The following is a 21429-nucleotide window of genomic DNA, read 5'->3' as shown; positions in this document are numbered from 1 at the left end:
CCTAGATTTTATTTGGCATTTATCCAGATCAAGGTATGCCCTGGCAGATGTTGGCTGTATCACCTCTGGAAAGCTTCTGTATCCTTCTTTCATTGTAAAACTCTGATCTGAAGTTTCATTGATAAAGTAGTTGAAAGGGTATGCATTTTCTGTCTTATACCCTGAGAGGATTGGGTGTCCTCAGAGCCTGGGCTGTGTTCAGACTTGTCCTTTGACAAAGGCCCAAGACCTCCCTCTTTAAGCTGTACTGAATGGCACCTGTTTAGGGCCAAGAAACTGTTGAGAGGAACAAGTAATAGAAGAATCCCAAATAAAATTTATTTATCATAGCTGAGTACAGATCTGAATGTGAAAAGTCTTTGAGGGATGAACATTCATTTAGTAAACAAACAATAACTTTTGCAAACAAATTACATTTCTTCTTACCACTTTATTTCTAGTTTAATCAGTCTGGGCTGAAATCTGCTTGACTCTTATTTCACTAGTGTTAAAAGAAGATGCACCTGTAGATACATTTCAGAAGGTCAAGGTGAAAGGTGCCTTGTTTGGAAAAGGTTCAGTAGGTTTTCATTTTTGAGATGCTTTGTTCTTCTACATAACTGGTCAATTCCATAGCTTTGGGCAGGGAGAGTCCATTTGAAATAGATTTAATTATTAGCATTCTCATTGTCACCAATAATGACACTATAAAATGTAGTAATCAGTAGGGTAAATGAGGAAAAAAGTGCTTTAGGGCAATTCATAATTAAAAGTTGCGATTGAGATTGCTTTTTCGAGGGAAGCAAATGGACTTTTAGTAGGAACAATGACAGCTTTGGTTGTAAACTCCCATCAATATCCTGTTCAGATCAGTGTTTTTGGTCCTCCTTGAAACTGTTGTTGAAAGGTCCTATGGTCGTGTGGTGTTGAACAGCATCACTGCTGTCACAGCCTTATCTGCCAAATGAGGACGAATTGAAAGTGAGTCTAAGTTCAAGTCTTAGTCAAATGTCATAGCATAAACTGAGGATTTCCTCTCTTTCCAGACTTGGGTTGAGCTGTTGCATTATACACGTTGTACACATCTGCAACCAAATATTCCCTTTGTTCCAGGGAATTATAGTTGGGACTGGGATTTTAGACAAATGGGTGTTCCTGTATTTCACATTTTACCTATCAGGTCAGGACACTGAGATAAATAGCTGTCAGATAGTCAGAATATAGTATTTCTATTTCTTACTTGACAAAGGTAAAGCTTTTTAGTTTGTGTAATATGTCTTGAAAACTGGATGTTTCATCTACTGTCTGATGTCACTGAGCAGGGGGAAAGTGAGAGGCAAGCAATCCAGCAAAGCCATCATTCTTTTTCAAGGTGATGTAGTAATTCAAGCAGAAGAGTCAAGGAGAAAGATTGCATTTCTAAAAGAGTTTTGGAGAAGGCACCAGCAATCCTGAATGTCCTCTTACTGATGCTGTCAGTCTGCATTTGCACAGCAGTAATGTCTTGTGGTTGTCTTTCACTTTGTTGCACAGTGGTTTTGTATTGTGGTTTATATTCCACTTCTTGGCCAGGCAGAGGTAATATTAACCATTCAGTCAGCAGTGCTGAAGATGCAATTTATGCTGGCTGACAGACTGAGGTACTGGACACTACCTGCTACTCTCTGAATGACTATAAGAATTTAGTTGTAGGTTTGTAGGCGTGCTGCAGTAGTCCTTTTCTCAAAGCCCTTAGAGGTTTGGGTGGAAAAAAAGTACCTTAGCTCATATGATGTCAAATTATGCAAATGAGCACACTTTACCTCTTGCTTCTGCTTCAAAAGCTGTTTAGAAGTGTTGAATTGGTACTAACCACTGTATATTTATTTATTTTTATTTTTTGTACTCCTTCCTCTCAGTTCTGTTTCTTTCCAGAAGTGCCCAAGCACATTGCTGTGTTATGAATGTGTGGTCACATATACAATGTATCTCCATACACTAGAAAAATCAAAACAAAAGGTGTAATATTTTTAAAAAGCAAATTGAGTAATTATTTTTGGTCTTTATGTCCTTTGTCTGGTGTCATCTGCTTTTTTTATTTTTGTTTTTTCTGCCATGCCCATGAGATCTCAGGTTTGCTCAGAGGCAAGACTTTCCTTCTCTGGTGCTGGGAGAGGCCTTCATTAGATGGTGTGGAGGTGACCTTCTTTTCAGATGACATCTCTGTTTGTGTTGCTGTACCTTTATCTCTGGTTTGGTTTTACTCTAATTGGTTTTCTTCCCATTACCTCCATCAGTATTAGTCCATGTGTACCTCCCATTGTTTTACCCATCCCCATCAGTACAAACTTGGCATGTAACACTGAGGAGTGCTGGCTGCAGATTCTGGAAACAACATCTGGTCTGCTGTGAATTAATAGAAGCTTTCTGAGTTTGTAATTTTGTGTGTGGTTGGTTCGGGTTTTTTTTGGATAGTGATTTCCCTATAGGCACCAAATATAAATTCAGTGATTTTAGTATAGTTTTTCAAAATACTGGTAATGTCTCTCTTTGAAGATAAACACTTGGGATTTATAGGTTTTTAAATTCTAACAGTCAGCTCTATAATACCAGAAAGAAGTAAGTTTATTCTGAAGCCTGACTAGAGGACAATTTCTGAAGGAAGCAAGATTCAATATCACTGTTGATGTAAAACGTGTGAATCATTTTCAGATCTTTTTTTTTCAAAGGCTGTATGTTAAGAGGAGAACATTTTTTAATTATTAAGATGAGAGAAGAAGACATAAAGAGTCTAAAGAAATTCCAGCATTTCTTGGTTAATTACATGTACCTATTCTAAGACAGGAACATTCTTATTTTTTCTTAACTTTTTTGGCCATTCAGACCTTCAGGAAATGTCTCTCCATTAACTGGGTGATCAAAGAGTGAATGAAAAATATTCTTATTCTTCTCCACAACTTACATACATTTTCAGACTTGAAAAATTTTCTGAAGTGCTAAATATACTTTGTGTTCTTTGTTTCTAATAACTACTGCCCTTATCTAAGCAAATTTTAAACTTTTATCCAGCAATGAGGAATGGACAACTGGAACTGAACTAGACACTAACTTTTTGACTTGAACTAGGCTTTATGAAATTAAAAAGTAATTGGGATTCATCATGCTTTTAAGGAATTATGCAAATTTTGTATGCTATTTCACTGTCATTTAAAGAAATGCCTGTCTCCCTGAAACAGTGCCTTCTTTCTTTCACTCTATCTCATACAGTTATAGCTATTTCTACACTTCTCAATAGTAGAAATATTTTCTTTTTATAAAAAAGGTAAGCCTTCTGCTCATTTCTGTGCAACTGATCTCACACCTACCTCGTTGAGGTGTGAATTTTCATCTTTACTCTGTCCTTGACAACTGCTTCAGTAACAACCTTTTCTTCCCTCTCAACATTTTTACTTGCACACATTCATGTTGTAGGTCAGGGAAGGTTAGATCAGTGTGGGCAAAGCAATTTAATTTTCCTTTTTTGGACAGATTGTCAGAAATTACCTTGGGAGTAGACAGTGACTTCTTCCTGAGTCTGACCAAGGATCTTGCATTTTATAAATACATTTTAAAGTCTTTGTGAAGTGATTATCTGATTGTTTAGGTGTTTGATATCTCCCCAGTAAAATTTTTGGAGCAAAGGATGACATTATGAAAATGAAATATTTTCACAGCACCCAGTGTGAAGAGTTTCTTTCTCACTTGCTCTTTACATTCAAGATAAAACTCAGTAAAAATACATAACTTGAATTCACACCTGAATCTGCTTACTCCAAATCAGACAAAGCCAAATATCAAATTGACTAGAGGGGGCGATTTTAATGGATGTACCTCCATCTTCTCCATGAGAGTTTTTGTCACTTCCAGTCCAGAATTAAAGTCTCAAAATTCAGAAACTGGAAGATGTATCTCAATAGTAAAAATAAGTTGAATTTTAAATCATAGGCTAGATTTCTCTTTTATTTGATTCAGTGGAACTATTTAGAACAATTCCACATGTGGATGAAGAGTCTCTAGGACAAGCAGACTTTAGACACCTTATTATCAAATTCCTTGCTAAAGTTATATGAGTTAGAATGGTTTCTGCATGAATTTGTGTTCTTGGTGCAGCTGTTAATCATGCAGCAAGGAAAGGTCACTAGAGAGCTTGCAATCATGCCATGACTGTTAGTGACATGGAAAACAATGTTTCCCACTCCCTGAACAAGAGGTGTGTATATAGAAAGAAGGACTGTGAGGCAAAGAATATAGTCATGCTTTGCCAGAATTTTCAGCTTCCTTGAAGGCTCTTCCCCAGGGAGCATAAATTAATGTAATTAATTACAAAACCTCTCTAATCCCTTTAATTCCTTTTCCACTTTGAATATTATTTTATTTTGTAACTCTAGTTCTCTACTGGCGGATTCTCCTCCATAATTTTGCCTTGCAGAAAGCATTTAAAAATAATTTCTGTTTTTGAAGTTGTTGGAAATGTACTAAGCATTTAGGCCTGCAGGCAATGTTCAAGCTGTTAAATACATGGGTGAAGACCAGGACCACGTGCAGAGGCAGCCAAGAAGCAGACTCTCAAGGCACAACTGATAAAATGCTGTAGAAATTAGTTTGTTACAGAACTTCTCAAACTGATGGAGCAAAGAGAAAGGATGTATCCACTGCAGACAATAATGGAACTGGATTACTGGCGCTCAGAAAAAGGGGAAAATAAAAAGTTTATAGAGCATTCATCAGATGGGGAAACCAACAGGGACAGAGAAGTGTGTGGTTCAAGTTGTTATATTGTGAAGGGATGATGCAGAAAAAAGCTCATCAGCTACAAGCAGAGATAGGAAATAAAAAAAAAAGAAAAGAACAAATGCTAATGCAGGAATAACACTGGCTAAGGACAATATGCAAAAATGGAGGCTAAGACCTAGGGAAAAAGGCCTTCTTTAAACTGGTAATACCCTAGAGAAACTAGCATAAGTGACCTGGTCATAAATCAGCATGAATGGTGTATAGCTACCTCAGAGACTTTTTTGAAAAATGAGCTATAGACACAGCATTCTCAAGGTACATTCTACAGTATTCAGAATAGGATATACAAATAGATGTCAAAGAAAGCATAAAGGGAGCCATCTGTGTGCAAATACAACAGAGAATCTCTGTCAAACAGGGCTTTTTGGCTGCCTCTGTACATATTGAAATAATGAAATGATGGAGGGTAGAGCAGGGACTCACACAGCTACTCTTGAGTTAGTCATCCTAGTCTCTCTTTATGGTTAATAGAGAGAATGGATGTTCCTCATGAGCAATTATTCTCAGCTTCAGGCAGTGGTCCAAAATGAAGCAATGAATTCCATCTTACAAGCACCCTCTTATCACTGTTTTTAGGGAAGTAAAGTACAGGAGCATGAACTGTGGAGAATGAATACCAATTAAATGTTTAGCCGCTGCATCCCATAAACATAAAGTACCAAGAGGTGACTCACATACTCCTCAAAACCTTTTCAGAAAACCAGGGTCAGGAACTGCAGCTCTTGTTTCAGCTGGGAGCAGCAGACCTGCTCTGGTGCCAGGTGTAAATACAGACAGCCACAGTGTAATGCTTCACAAAGCAAGCACAACCCCAAATCCCTTGACGGGCTACTCCACAGAAATAATGTGATTTCAAGAATAGAGCTATATCAAAATGAAGCAGTTTAGGTGAAGTGAAATAAAAAATATCAGCTCTGGCTGTAACTCTCATCAGGAAGATTTTTTTTTGCTTTAAAGGGGAGCACAGAAGGACACATTGCAAAAAAAAAAGAAGTTCAAGAAAGGAAAAGCACGATTAAATTGCAGAATAAAAGGGAATATTAGAAGCAAAAAGAGAGTTTTCCCAAAATTGTAAATATCTGAATGATTAAAATTTAGAAGAAATCACATTCTGACAATTTAAGGGAAATATAAAACCAAGGTAAGGCAGAACAAAAATATTCTGAAGAGCAGCTTGATAAAAAAAATCATATTTTTTTTCATGTAAGCATGTCTGAAGTTTTCTTCTGGTTTATTATGACTCCACCTTTCATAAAGGCTGTGATCTGCTGTAGTCTAACAATGGAATTATGACAGAGTCCCTAAATATTGTTTGGAAAAAGATAACTCTGATGAGATTTGAGAGCCTCAATGCAGGCTGGTGAATGATGTTCTGTTGCACTTGCAATCAAAGAAGAACCATTCTTTTTCTTTTTTTTTTTTTTTTTTCCTATGTCTCTTTATAATGGTTTTATAAGTGCACAGAATGGAAAGGGAAAAGTGTCCTTATCTGTAGAGGAAAAAAAAGAAGAAAAGAGACACTCTTTCTGAAAATAAGGTTTAATTTTAGACATCCTTTCTAATAGCTCCTGAATGTGTCATCTAGGTAATTACAGATTTATTTTAAAAGTATTGCTTAAAAGGAAGCTGCCATAATTATATGCACCTGAAGCTTTTCAAGACATAAGTGGCTACACTCCTTGTAAAAAACTGACTACCAAAAGTTGTCCCAAACTGTAGGGTTAATGACTTCAGGTCAGCAGACCTTTTAGAAGATTGAATTAATGTCTCTAGTTAAAGGTATAGCTATAGCTCCTGTTGAGACTCCTATTATATAGCAACTAGTGACACAGAAAATCTGTGATGCCAAATCATATTTAAAAGTTTCAGAAGGAGAACTGTTGTTGTTTATGTTTGCTAAGAGCTGTTTGTGTAAATTCTCCTGGCTTGACTTGTCTCCTGATTTGTTCCATGTGAGGTTACTTTTTTTATCCTTTCCTGTGTGATTCCTTTAAGAAAATAGATACTTGGGAGCTTAAATTTTAAGTTAATGGCATGTGAGTGTCACTGGCAGTGTTTGCTCGGCTTGCCAAGCAGGGTGACATTTATATTACATTGAGTGCATTGGCTGCCCACCTGGTACTAGATCTAGGGGTTTTCTTTTGGTTACTGTGAGAGATTGCTCTTTTCTAGATCCAGAAGGATCTCATAATCTCCCAAATCTTTCCCCATCAGACACTGACTTAGCATGGGTGATCTTTCTGGGGTCGCTGGAAGCAGGACAGAGCTCAACACTGCCCTGAGTCCTATAACTACCCTGGGTTTTTTCTTTTCCTGTCAAAGTGTCTGAGTTTTGTGGCCTACAAAGCATCTTTTTGGGAAAATTATTTTGGTGGGTATATCTGGTAAATTTTTCTCTCTCTTTGTAGTATGCTCAATAAAATACTAGATGTTAAAACCATGAGATATTCAAATATGTGATTAAGTCTCATGACTTCAATGGAACATGTATGCGTAAAACTAAGTAGTTTTTTTGTTTGTTTGATTTTTTGTTTTGTTGGTGATGTGTTAGCTTTCAATCTGACACAGATAGGAGGAAAGAAATTATGATAATTACTCTATTACAGTAACAAACAAACTGTGAAGGGTTTGAAAGCTCGGGCTTTCCTCATCCCCTCCCTTCCCCACCCACCAAGCCACAAGGATGCATTTTTCAACCATGCCAGAAATGGACTATTACAACACTAGGTTTAAAAAGCCCTAGATATATTGGGACTAATAGAATCAGACTTCCAATGGATTTGTGGATCATGGTTGGCTGATTTTATCAATTATATTAGCCTAGGAGTATAGTTTGACCGCACCTCATGTGAGATATTTCAAGAAAAAAGAAGTAGATGAGGGAACTGAGGGTGAAAGAGTCTGTGAGTGCTTCAGCTGAGAGGAGGTTGAAAATATCTTTTGGATATTTGTAACATTGTGAGCAAAACTTTGACCATAAAGCAAATCATCAGGCAAAGTCCTCTGCAGTTTCTACATTGTTTTCACCAGTACAAGTTTTGTGATGTTTAAATTGCTGAGCTAATGGTCTAGTCTTTCATTTAGTACCAGTATTTAAAGAGCTTTACCTCTCTGTGTATTTCTGTATGCTATTTTGAAGCTTTGATACATCAGATGAAAGCATTGGTAATCCCAAAAATCACTAGGGAAGATATATTTGTTCAGAACTTATAACTCTTTTATTATTAGGAAACTTAGTCAAAACAGTACAGCTTGGTGAGGAAGCAGATACCCGTTTTGTCCTTTTCAAAATTCCTGAGACATTCTAGCTGAAAAATATATTTTTTCAATATAAATTGACTAATTTTTTTTTTCCTGGAACTTGTACAGCCTATATTCATTTTTACCGGAAATTTTCACCTTAACAACTTTATTAACAGCTATGAATCTGACTGACTTTCGTGATTCTGCTCTGCTGAAGTTAGACATAGGAGGCCCATTTGGGGCACAAGTAGTTGATGAGCAAACAGAGGAATACATCGTAGTGCAAATCAGCCAGAATGAAGACACAGGATCAAGGAGGAGGCGCCAGCAGCAGGTGATAGTCTTTAAATTCTCTTTCACTTTTTCTGGCATCTGTTTTGTCACTTATTTCCATCACCACTGTGTGGATTAAGTGGCCATGCTTTTTCTTGCTGCAAGGTGTTTCAATTTTAGCATTAGAAAACTTAGTCTAATTAAAGTTGCATTTTATTTTATCTTTACAAGGCTTCTCTGGGCTTCCTGTGCATTAAAATTTTTTTCTGTACGTTCAGTGTAAGGTGTTTTGGCATCCTCCCTCTGGAGGACATCCTGGAGGCGTCTCTCACTTCATTGATTGAGTGAAAGTATGAGGATGATTTAGTTTGATTAAACCTGAGCACCTGCAACAAACATAATCAGGGGGAATTAATTTAGGCTGATTTTATGCCTGATCTACCACAAAAACCTCAAAAAATGGACAGAAGAGAGAAAAAGAAGAATAAAACCCTATATCAGAGACATATCACTGTCGTTGACTTCTGCTAATATTGCTAAATATGACTCTCTTGCAGGTGGTGTACAACTGGTCTCTACCCTTAAGTTCAAGAAGAAATCAGCAGATCATCACAACTAGAACCTTTCAGATACCAAACAGGTTGGCTAAAAGACTGAAAAATGATGTATTAAAGGAGTAGTTTCCACAGACTTGACTAAGATGTTTTAAAAATAGTTATCACTGCATGTTTCAGAAGGGCAGGAAAGGATGACTTCTTGATGCTCTTTAAAATTATTTAGAAGACTAGATTGTACTTGAGAGTTAATTTCTAAACAATACTTTCTAGAGGGATAGAGTTTGTTTGAAAATGTTTGAGGAGTTGCTTGCTTTTGTAAAGATATAACAAGTATATTGTTAAGTACTCAATATAAAATTAGTGTACAAATAAAACAAAAAGTATTTCATTCTAGGAATAAACAAAACGTCTTCTTCTTTCACCAGAGGTACCATCTTCATAAACATTCAAGCTTTCCTGCAGGAGTCTGGAAGTGTTCCTCTCTCCATGAAGCATCAGTACCTTCATGCAAATATAGAGGCACAAGTAACAGTTGCATCCATCATCCTAGTAGGTGTCTACGTGCTGATCATATTGGAAGTAAGCCAGTTTTGTACTTTGATTTTATTTTTTCCCCTAAGTTGTAAGTGGAGCACAAGAAAAGTGCTTCAGTCTTGGGCTTTGATATATTTTTAAAAATATGTATATAACTTCATGCACCATCAGTGTTGTTAATGACATGAATAAGATACATGTGCGGAAATTGTTCTGCATTGTTAGTGATTTTGCCAATTTCTTTTAATGTTACAGTGATCTTGTATATTTTTCTAATAGGCTCTATAAATTTTTTCTTATTTCAAAATAATTACAGTTTTCTTGTGAGAGTAAAAACAGGTCAGAATTGTCAAAGGTGTGGAAAATTTGAAGTTAATTATTTTTTAAGGTAAGGTAAACGAAAAAACTCATTTGGTTATTTGCCTTCTGTAAGGTACATCAAACTATGAATTTAGCATACTTTTAACAGGTTAAAATTAACATATATTTTAATAAGTGACTTTTAGGTATTCTTTAACTCTATTATTTGAAGAGGAAATGGATCCTGAATTAATATGAAATCAAGGGACAGGGGACTTTTAACATATAGTGCAACAACATTACAAAACCTTGAGGTATGGCATCGAATAAAAATGCATTGTGTCACACTAAGAATGGAAAACATATCATAAATAGCACAAAACTCCAACTAAATTCTTTAAACTGAAAACACTTACTGTTATCTTAAAATGAATTGCAGATGGGGAGGAATACTTCTTTCAAATTTATTTTTAATTCATATGAACATCCACACTGTCAATGCTCTGAGTCAAATCACGCCTAATTTACATCAGTATGAAACAAAGAAATGAATGAAATCAAGTCTACAAGGTACTCCACAGTATATAAGTCCAGCATGCTCATTTTTCTTCCACATCCACTGCATATTTTGAGCTTTTCACCCTTTCCCCATTAAAATGGTAAGGTTGTTGAACTTTACCTAAACTAAATACCAATAATGGATGCAGACAACACAGCAGATGCTTTAGACATTTAGATTATGTTGTTCAGCAATGATTATTTTTTTCTAAACCTAAGAATGCCCCTGTATACATTATAAATGGACAAGGAGATATATTATATGCAGAGGGGGATTGGACTATTTTTTCTATAAATATGTGCAGGCATACAGCACAGCACCAAAATGGTCTTAATGCTTTTAAATGCAACTTCTTTTTTTAAAAAAAAGGAACCAAACTAAAATCCCCTAAACCCCTAACCCCAACTATGCAACCTTTTAGCAGTTGCAAAAACATCAGATTTTAAATGTATGTAAAGGGGGGTTTTGTGTTTGCATCCTGAAAATCTGCTTTGGAAAAATTAATGTCAAAAAGGAAATAAAGACTTGAAGCTGAAAAGCAGAGCTGGGAAAAACATTAATTTTCCTGTTATTTTTTTAATAAAAAGCCTTAAACCCACTCATTAAATTATTATTTCTGTGAAAATATCAAGGAAAGATTTCTATTGTGGGCAGAAAAAATATTTCTGCAAATTCAAAGGTAGAAATACTCATAAGTAAACTTATTAAAAGTTTTTAGTGTGGAAAGCCACGTATTGCATCATGATATTAGCCATTTATTCCATAACATCTATAGGAATGTCAAACGCTACAACAAGAGCAAATTCTAAACTCTTAGGTTTTAAGTTCTATGGCTCTCTCATGGATTTCTTGCAAGCAATGGATGTTAATATTGTTAGAATATGTAACAGTGGCTTTCATTATATTCAGTATTTATCACTTCAGTGCCTGAAGTCCTGCCTTCTCAACACATTGCACTCTCTAGCCCTTTAGCTATTATCACTCTTGGAGAGATCAGTGTTACTGCAGGAGCAATCTCTTGTAGAATTTTATTTTTGGTGTTGCTGCTCCCCATCTTTTATCAGTCAGTATTAGCTTCCTGTATTTTACTAATTATTCTTTGCAATACAGCTTCTAATTCAGACACTGTGTACACCCTAACAAGTTCTAGAGATATATTTTTACATATTTTCTTTAAAAATGAAGAAAAATGAAACATTTATCTGTTACAAATCACAAGAGCTTCTTTTTCCTCCTGCACAGCCCTTTTTTCCCCAGCATGAATTGTAGAACTTGCCCACAGCCTCCTCATCCCCAGTGTCCTTGTCTTCTAATCCTTTCTTGCCCTTGTCCTCTTGCTCTTTGCTACCTTGGTCACCAGGGGCTGTGCAAAACGGGCTGCAAGAGCTTCTGTTTCCTGTGGATATGAAATGGTGGGAGAAGATTGTCCAGTCAGAGGTTCCAGCTGGAAACTGAAGTATATTTACTGTAAACAATTGTCTTCCCCAAACTGCTAGCACTGTAAAGACACAGGGTAAAATCTACTTTGAGATTTGAGAATCTACTCCATGTTATCATCAAATGTCTAAATTAAGCACCCCTCCTTGTCAGTGGAGGTTTCAGGATGTGCTATTCCTCAGAAAACAAGCTGTTGAACTTCATTTCTTCAGGCATTTATTTTCAGTGTTGTTTCTTTTGAAACTGATTCCATATTATGCATTTATAAAATATAAAACCTTTCTGATAAAAGAAGATGCCCCTTTTCCTCTTTAATTTCCAATGATTTCTAGTTTCAGGCTTACAACAAATACGAATATTTTCTTACTTCACAGTTCCATTACCTCTTGAAATTTTTGTATATTGCTTTTAACTCTCTTTACTTGGTCATATAAATATGACCAAATATCAATCTGTTCCCTCTTAGCATATCAGTCTCCTATTTCCTCCCCTTGTCTCAAAGGAGAAAAATATTCAGCTTCCTGTGGTGCTATTGCTTTGGTCTAATATATAGTATTTTATAGACTTGTAGAAAACCACAAAGTATTTAATTCTGTTCTTGAAAGCATAGACTGCAAAGGAAATTTTAAAAAGTGCATGTTAAGAGAGAGAGAGAAGGAGAGAGGGGAAGAGAGAGAGAGAGAGTAAAAGAGAGATGAGGAGAGAGAGAGAGAGAGAGAGAGAGAGAGAAAAAGTGTGCCAGATTTACTTTTGTTGATCTCAGCTCTACTGTCTGACCCTTCAGGATTACTGTGGACACATGGTTAAGATGGGTTACAAGTAGTTTCACAATGATCTACAGGGACACCTGGTGTAAAATGCGGATGTACAGAGTTTGAAGCTGATGCTGCTGTATTAAATCTGTTTGCAATGTATTTTCAGACAGGCTTTTTCTATTTTTGACCCTCAAAATGTGTATGCTTTTTTGACTGAAAACCTGGGAAAAAAAAAGCTAGGAAGTTTAATTTTTATAAACCTCTGCTCCGAACGTCTTTGTTCTTTCAGCTGAGTATATTTGATCGTTTACCTTCTTTGATTTCCATAATTTCATCCAAAAAAGCATTTTCCTAAAGTGATAGCCCGTTAACTGAATGATGTATCATTTCTGGTCATCAGGCATGGTCAAGGAAAAGAAGTGCAGATAAAATCTCATTTTTAGCTAACAGTTAGACAGATTAATTAGATAACCAATAAATATGGTTAGATACTTTTGCTTTCTTGCCTTGTCACTGTTTTTGTCTACACAAAATAATACACTGGTTATGCTAAAGAGAAATCTCTCTGCCCATCTATGTCTTAAAATATCTGTTAAAATAATAAATAATTATAATAATAAAATAATAAATAAAATAATAAACAAAAATAATGAAAATAATTTTGCTGGTATTCAAAAAAGTTTTTTGAATTGATAAAGCTCTTATTTTTAATGATTAACTGCATATTTGCAGCTTTGTTGAAGCTGCATTAATTAGAAATATATAAGGAGGAATGCTAGACATCAATTATTAAAGGATAGAGCTCATTAATTGAAATGAATTAATGTGTGCCCTTGTCCAACACTTTCCCTTAATAATATATTTGTTTTATGTTGTGTGTTAAAATGCAGTGTTAGCTGTTTATGATACTTGAATGAGCAGAAGCAAATGTGAAAGTAATTGCCTTTTAAAAGCTATTTTGTAAATTTAATCAGGAGAAAAGGCAAAATAACTTTTATAATATTAATTAATTTTAAAAATTAAAGAAGAAATAAGATATACCAATAGCACATCAAATAGCAAAAAAGTAATACAAGCAAATATCAGAAGTTCTGATAGGTGAGAGCCTTCATAGGACTTATCACAAGTGGTATTATTTAGCTTCATACCCTGTCTTGTAATTAGCACTAAGAAAGATCTTGCCAGGATCTTTAAATGGCATTTTAATGATCTGAGATCTTGAATGACATTTACGTGTCTGTATTTCTTTTTAAAATACAAATAGTTGAAAGTGCAGGGTCTGGCCTTAAAAGCTCTAGTTTCTTACTAACATGAAGTATGTGCTTATAATCACAATTTTCATTACTTTAATGGAAATGGATTGTGTCAGTTTCTCTCCATATTACTTTTCTATTATTAACTAACTTAAATTATGAATAAACACCCCCTAAACTTAATTTCTTTAACTCATATAAAAGTGATTTTTAATAGCATCTAACCAGCAGAAATTAGCTCCAGAGAACAAAACTTTTATGTGGTTTTAGTCTGACCATTTTTTGTGTCATTGTAGGCTGGTTGAAGCAGTGTTTCCTGGCAGGAAACATTTTTACAACTGGAATAAGGTGTTATTACTGCAGTCTACACTCAGTACTACACACAGTCCAGATTTTGTATCAAAAATAATGCTTCAGAGAGGGAATAGGAAAAGAGAGGAAATAGTCATTGGCTATTATGAAGCATAACATTAAGTGATAGAAATGGACTAATCTTAAGGGAGATTTTTTTCTGATAAGGAAAGTAACAGATAACGTGACTTATCACAAAAGTGATCAGCTTCTCACTTCCCATCTATTCTTGTATTGATCTGTCTTTAGATACAAACTAAGAAGAGTGTGGATTAGAATGTTCCCACCTCCGCAAATATCCTCCCAAAAGATTGGTAGCAAAGAAACTGAAAAAAATCCATAGCAGTTATTGGAAGACTGTGTAAAAAAGGAAATAGTAGCTGATGCACTCCCTGGCCTTTGTTAGAGAGAATATATGAATATATTCCTGGTGCTATGGATTTAATTTGTTTTAGGATGAAAAAAATAGTGAAGAGGAATTAAAATAGTGCTGTAGGGTTTGCTAGAAAATTAGGACAGATTATAAGAACAAACCTTCTACCCTCCTTAATAAGAGTCTGTCCCACTGTTTGGGGGTGGTAGGGAGTAAAAGAACCCAGAATTTTTAAATACTGGGACTCTGAGGGTTGTATGAAACCTAAATCAGGGTAATTAAACATAAACATAAACATAAAATCCAGTAGTAAAACTTACCTTAAATAAAAATTGAACTTCCTCTGGAGCAGTCTAACCTCATCTGCCCTGGGCAACAAATGGATTTGGATCTTGTTTGGAGTCCATATAACTCTAAAGCACCTTTACCATTCAAAATCTTCTTCCCCCCATACCTCTGAAATTGTGCACTATGATGAGGGCACTCTTGCCATCCCCAGGAGTACTGGTTTTAGAACATAAACTGGGGGTGTGCAGTAAAACTTGCTGAGGTAGATGCTGGATGATTGGGTTGAACAAGGAGATCCAGACATGGGACAGATCTGTCTGTCCTGTCTCCCAGAGTGAAATATTCAACAAGTGTTCTCTCCCAGAGAGAACAGCCTGTTACTGAGCTACCAGTTAAGCAGTACAGGCAATCAACCTTTACTGTCATTCTCTAATGCCATTCCCTGATTTAGGAGAAGGCTGTGACCTCTGTGTATTTTGATCTCAGTGCATTTTGAGAAGCTCAAAATTACTTTCAATCTGCTGTTCAGGAGCATTGCGTGTTGTTCCTTATGAGAAGGATTTTATCAGTGCCCCTGAGATGCCAGGATTTCTACTGCTTTGTGTAGAGTAGAGCCACTGCCAACAATGAGGAGTCTCTAAAAGGACAGAGCCAGAACCAGTAAGATAAACCTGTTATTTTTTACCTGCCCTAACTACAGCAAAGGAAAGGAAGCTCAAAGGAAGCAAAATTCTGTAAGACGAGGAAGGGATGAGTTTCAATTAAAACAAAAATGCAATATAATAGCAAGCAAAATCCTCAACTGGATCACAGCTTGATATGTTATAATTACAATTTTGTATTATTAATCCAATATGAATATTGATTTTACACTGACTATTGCCTGCCTAATCGTTAGATCTATCTTGCTAGAAGTCAGGCTGTGCTCTGAATATGTGTGTTTTAAAGAAAAATACCTTATTTTGGGCGCTATATGGTACTTCAGCAACATGTAAACTGTCTTTAATTAAGAATGAAATAGGAAAAAAATTGCCACTGGGTGGTGCTGCTCGCTATTCTAAGGACTAGATAGGCTTGTCTGCTTTAAAAGGTTCTATCAGGCTCCTCTTTTCACAGAATGCTGTTTTTTTTTAAATAATACGAGCCATATTTTCGACACTAAATGCAAAAACTAATTTCCAAATGGCCGTTTGCTATTTTCTGTGCCTTTTAAACCTAATTTTGAACTGTATTTTGTTCAATTTGTGAAAGACCAGTGAAACAAATGTTTTGCCCCTCCTTGCATACTGTGTATTTTGTGGGTTGGTGTGTTTCCTTTCCGTTTGAGAGTGGGAATAGAACATTAAATTAGCTTAATTGAATGCTGCCGTTCAGCTTCTACCCTGCCTACGGCAACCAGAGGGGCAGAGAGCCATGCAGTCTTAAAATTTTAACAAGTTGTTAGAACGCACGTACACTTCTAATGCACACAAACAGGGATGAGAACCACTCAGTTCTTTCTGGGGCCTCAGACAGTGTCTTCCTTCAGCAAGAGCAAGGGCAACAGTGAAAGAAAAAACTGAAAGTGTAGAGGGCAGGCTTGAAGGGAGATAACGTGACTTTAAGTGGGAAAAGATTCGGAGAAGAAAAGTGGAGTGAAAAAAGAGAGGAGATGTCAGGGATGAAAGACTCTCCAGAGGAACTGCTAGCTAGAGCAGAAAGTTCCCTGTAAAGGTAATGCAAGTACTGCAGCTTGCTCTACAGTTGTTCATAGTGCATAGCTGTATTTCTGTACGGTTGTATTAACCTACTATTTCAAGAGGGCTGACAAAGATTCAGAAAGGGAAAGTAAAATTTCATGATTTGGTCCATGTCATTTGTTTACTAGAAATTTACTGTCTCTCTTTGCTGTGATAACTGGGAAAATACAAATGGTGGCGTCTTCTTCAGTTTCAGAAAATGTTCTGAAACTGCAAATGTAATTGAGGATCTCTCAGCCCTCTCAAATGCCTTTAAGACACAAAGAATGAGGGTGTGCATTGGGAATGATATCAAAGTACCTGGCTTGGATGAAGTCAGTAAAGCCTGCTGAGGTAGGTGCTGGAGAACTGGATTGGCTCTTACAAGACTGAAAGCTTGTTCCTAGGCCAGCCTGTTGGTAAACAATGGCTTTGATCATGTTGTCCCACAGAAGCACTTTGGTTTATTTTCTTCTAGGTTCTTCTAGGTTCTGGCTCATACACAGATCTCTTTATTTAAGTCATATAGAATATGTTTTATGTTGCTAAAATATTACAGGAATGAGTGCCTTGGCACATAAAAATTATCATCATCCTCTCTTTCTGCAGGGCTCACCTTTCCATTATTGAGACTGGACTCAAGACCCTGATTTACAGAATATGAGTTTGTTCATTTTCCTATGTGTCCATTCACTTCTATAGCAAGACAAAATCCCAAAATTCATACCAAGTACAGATTTGCTTTTAAAATTTGAGGGGCTATCAAGTTATCAGACGTTACTGGATACTACCTTCTGGAGTTTTCTGGAGATAAATAAAGCTGATTTTATAAGCATCAGAACTATTCCAACATGTAGAGTCTGGAAAACATCCACTTATGACTGTAGTGATATAAATATGGCAGACATCTCTCTTTTGTATGAATTTGATAGAAATATTAGGTATGATGTTATACCTTTTTTATCCCTCTTTACCTTAATATTCTGAGGTGAGAGGTTATTTCAAAACAAGACTTAGCAGTCATTTCAACCCTCATCACATAGGATTAAACTCTCTTCTGGGTCCTCTGTCCATCATCTGTACAAATGATACTTCCCTTCTTCCTTACTTGTACTATGTTCTTTTCTCCAACTTTGCTTTTTCCTCAAGTTTCCAAAGCATGAAAATCCAATAGTTTGTTTCATCTCATGCATCAAGGATATGTTTGTCTTTGCATCATTCAAGGGCCACTTTGAACTGGTTAATCCAATGTTCCATATCAGCAGGAAGCTTTAGTCATTCAGTTTTCTTTACAAACAGCAAGCAGTGATATAGCTGAGGAAGAAAACTCATAGACTCTGAAAAGATTGCAAATTGTGCACATTGCTCATTCAAAACCTTTGACAGAGCTATGGAGTAACAAATACCTCTGCAGAATCTAGAATCAACCTGTATATTTTCAATACAGAAGAGGTGAATGAATTAATCTGGTAATTTATTCACAGAAATTAATTTGATTTCTCTTTAGTCTCTTTCTCTGTGTATCTCTCCCCCTGATTCTCTCTCTGCATTTTTCTGTGTATAGAAAGATTTTTTATGTATAGAAAGAATTTATATCAGCTTAATGCAGTTACTTAATCATAGGATTTCAGGGCTGCCTGTCCTAGACAAGAGTCATAAGATATCCTTACCTTGTATTTCTTGGCTTGTTCTAGTTAATGTGCTGCTGTGCTTTAACCCCAGCCAGCAGCCAGGCCCCAGGAAGCCACTTGTTCAGTCCCCCACCAGAGGGATCAGAGAAAAAATCAAAAGGATAAAAGCTAGAAAGCTCATGGATTGAGATCAAGACAGTTTAATAAGGAAAGTAAAAGCTGCACATGCAAGCAAAGAAAAACAAGGAATTACTTCACTCCTTCCTATGGACAGGCAGGTGTTCAGTCATCTCCAGGAAGGCAGAGCTCCATCATACAGAACAGTGACTTGGGAAGACAAGAACCATCATTCCAAACATCCCCCTCTTCCTCTTTCTTCCCCCCACTTTACATACTGATCATGATGTCACATAGTCTGGAGTATCTCTTTGGTCTGCTGGGGTAAGCTGTCCTGGCTCACAATCTCCCATGCACCCACAGTCTGTTCATCAGCGTGGCAGCAGGAAAAGCAGAAAAGGCCTTGGCTCTGCGTAAGCCCCGCTCAGCAATACCAAAAACATTTCTCCATTACCAACCCTATGTTCAACACAAATCCAAAATACAGCCCTCTACCATTTCCTGTGATAAAAATTAGCTTTACCTCAGCAAAAACCAGCACACATACCATAGGGCTAAAAGTGAACTAACACAGGCATTATCTTGGACACCATGTAATATTACTTTTAATCACTTTTTATTTAAGATAATAATCCTGTATAGTTTTTATATTGTATAGCATTGTATTAGAAAGTGACAAACTGTTGCCTTCCATAACTTCCCCTAAGACAGGGTTGTTTATTTTTTAAGGTTGTTTACTTCCTTCACTGACACTAAATCAGAACAAATAATTTCGAGCACTATCTGAGCAGAAATAGGTATTATAGCAGAATGTCATAGATGGGTGCCTTCTTTCCTTGGGGTTGTGTAGATGTTCAGAAATTACAAAATTTGCTACAGAACCTAGTGTTTCCATTTAAAAAGTCATTTAAGGTTGGGTATTTGTCTTTAAAAAGAGCTTACTGAATGTAAATGAATATATATGGAATATTATTTTCACAGTTACAGGCATAATACTTGTTGTGCAGAGAATGAATAAGAGTGCATGTTAGCACTAAGATATGCTAATGTTTCTAAATCCACGCATTTCTCAAGTCAGTGCTCTTAAATGGTCTTGGTCACATATTTCATTCAAATGGCAGTACTATAATATTGATTCATCATTGATTTCTTGTAAAAATGAGTAAACTTTTGGTCCAGGATTATTTTTTTTTTCCCCAAGCAAGACATACTTATGTACAATGATGCAGTTTTGACATATTTTGACTTGTAAAAATGAGATTCATGATTAGATTTTCTAAATGCTTAACCTGGGCTAAAGTCTTATGATTCATGCCTGCATGTATAGAATACATAAAAATAGTGTCCTAATCTTCAGATGAAGAAATGAATAAGATACAGATAAAAACCAGATAAACTGGTCTTGCTGATTTTTGTGATACTTGGAGTCACTTTGGGAACTTTGGGATTCTTGATACACATCATCTTTCACCAGTGCACCCTACAGGCTTGCCTCAAGGGTTTCTCTAGCCCACCCCTGCACACTGCACCAGCATGCCATGCTTTCTAAGCTATGTGAAGCAGCTCCCTTTAGCTCATTAAAATCCCTACAGAGCTTACTTACTACTGCTTAACTAGGTAATTCTAAGGCAATTAATTTTCTGTTATCATTCATTTTGCACAAACTATTGAGGCATATCCCCTGTGAGGAGTTCCCATGCACTGGACACAGTGCCCCATGGCTGAGGGAGCTGCAGAATTGCTTCTGCAGAGCTTTTTTTAGGGAGAAAACTGGGGGGAGGAGGGTGAGGAGCTAAAGCATTAGCTGCCATCACCACCTGAAGGGGGGGTGTGTGTGCTATGCTTTCACTACCTGGTACTGGTCAGTCTCTTTACTAGAGGTGAGCATGTGGAAAATCAAATAAATAGGTCTGGCATCACAGACTTTCTTCTTCTTCTGCTCTGAGCTCCTTTGTATCTGACTACATCCTATATTTCTAGTCTGTTGCTTCATTGTGTCTAAATTGTACAATTTGCCAGAAATAATGCAAATTTCCATGAATTAAGAATTTGGCGCCATTCAGCTTTGAAGTGGATCAGCAAGGCAGAGTTCCAAGTTTTTGACCCTTGTTTTCTATCTTAAACCCAAATTTTCAGTCCTGTTGCTTGAAAGTTAGGAAAAATTACCTAAATTTTAAAGCTAAATTACCATTTTTTTCCTGCAGTTTCCATTTTTGATTTCAGCTTCTGAAGGTAGTGTTAGACTTCTGCATTAATTTTCCAAAATGTGGGTTTTTTGAGCCACTTATTTTGATCTGCTCAAGAGTGAATCAAATATTGTAAAAAAAAAGACTGAAGTTTTATCTGTATCCTGGAACAACTGGAATAGTCCAAGGCAAAGCAGACCACTAGAATTTGTAAAATACATGATGGTAAATTATAAGATTACTCCATCAAGGGATGTGACTGGGGAGCACATTTTCAGAGGCGTTCAGGCTAATCCTGTCTTGATTATCTTTAGGGAAAACTTTGGAAAAAACCTCTTCCACTGCTGAGGATGTCTTCTTTTAACCCAATAAATCCTCATTAAAACATAACAAGGAATAGATACAAAACATAATATCAGAAAAAACCTATCCTAGGGTAAATTTTGCCTCTCTCCTTCCATGTCCCCTGAGAATTAAGAAGTAAACTAGAGACTTTATAAAGTCTAATAGGGATTTGGCTGTTGATTTTATAAGGAAGGTCTCAGCAGTTCTGGAGGTAGGTGAAAAATACATAATACCCATATGTGGATGTAGGCTTGGTAATAACTGTATCCTTGTTGAAATGCAGCGATGTTTCCACTCTATCAAATGTAAATTAATTTATCAGTAAAATAAGAAGTTTAATAAAACAGGCTTCGCTGGAGACAAAATGGATAAGAAATGAATAGGGGCTCCTTTTGAAGCTTTGCATTAAAATTATTGACACTCATCTCTCAACTGCTATTCTCCCTTATAACAAAGGACTTGTGGAAATAAAATGTTTGGTACAATATATCATTTACCAAATATCTTCAGAAACACAATTTAGGAATACGCATGTCCTGGATTTCAGCTGGGAAAGGTATGCTCTGAAATAGCACCCAGGTCATCATTTAATTGGCTTCTAAATATTTTCCTTTTGCCTCCTGGAACACCATACAAGATTTAATGTCTGGTATTCAGAATAACTTTTATAATGATGCTGTTGCAGTCTACCAAATTGTTTGATGAACTCAGTGCAAAA

General features: G+C 36.3%; 1 protein-coding gene across 2 annotated transcripts in view; it reads left to right on the top strand.

The window, feature by feature from the left end:
* Positions 1–21429, top strand: part of OCA2 (OCA2 melanosomal transmembrane protein) — a 154015-nt gene that overhangs the window by 27199 nt on the left and 105387 nt on the right. For both annotated transcript variants that reach the window (XM_023948651.2, XM_086880634.1), the window contains 4 exons: positions 6–78; positions 8211–8368; positions 8865–8947; positions 9290–9443. In XM_023948651.2, coding sequence (XP_023804419.1) covers positions 6–78; positions 8211–8368; positions 8865–8947; positions 9290–9443 — 468 coding nt within the window. The remainder of the gene's footprint in view (positions 1–5; positions 79–8210; positions 8369–8864; positions 8948–9289; positions 9444–21429) is intronic.

This window comes from Cyanistes caeruleus, chromosome 3 (assembly GCF_971803275.1).
Source record: "Cyanistes caeruleus chromosome 3, bCyaCae1.hap1.1, whole genome shotgun sequence".
NCBI classification, from domain to species: Eukaryota; Metazoa; Chordata; class Aves; order Passeriformes; family Paridae; genus Cyanistes; species Cyanistes caeruleus.
Note: the sequence above shows the minus strand (reverse complement) of the source record. Positions and strands in the feature narration are given on the sequence as shown.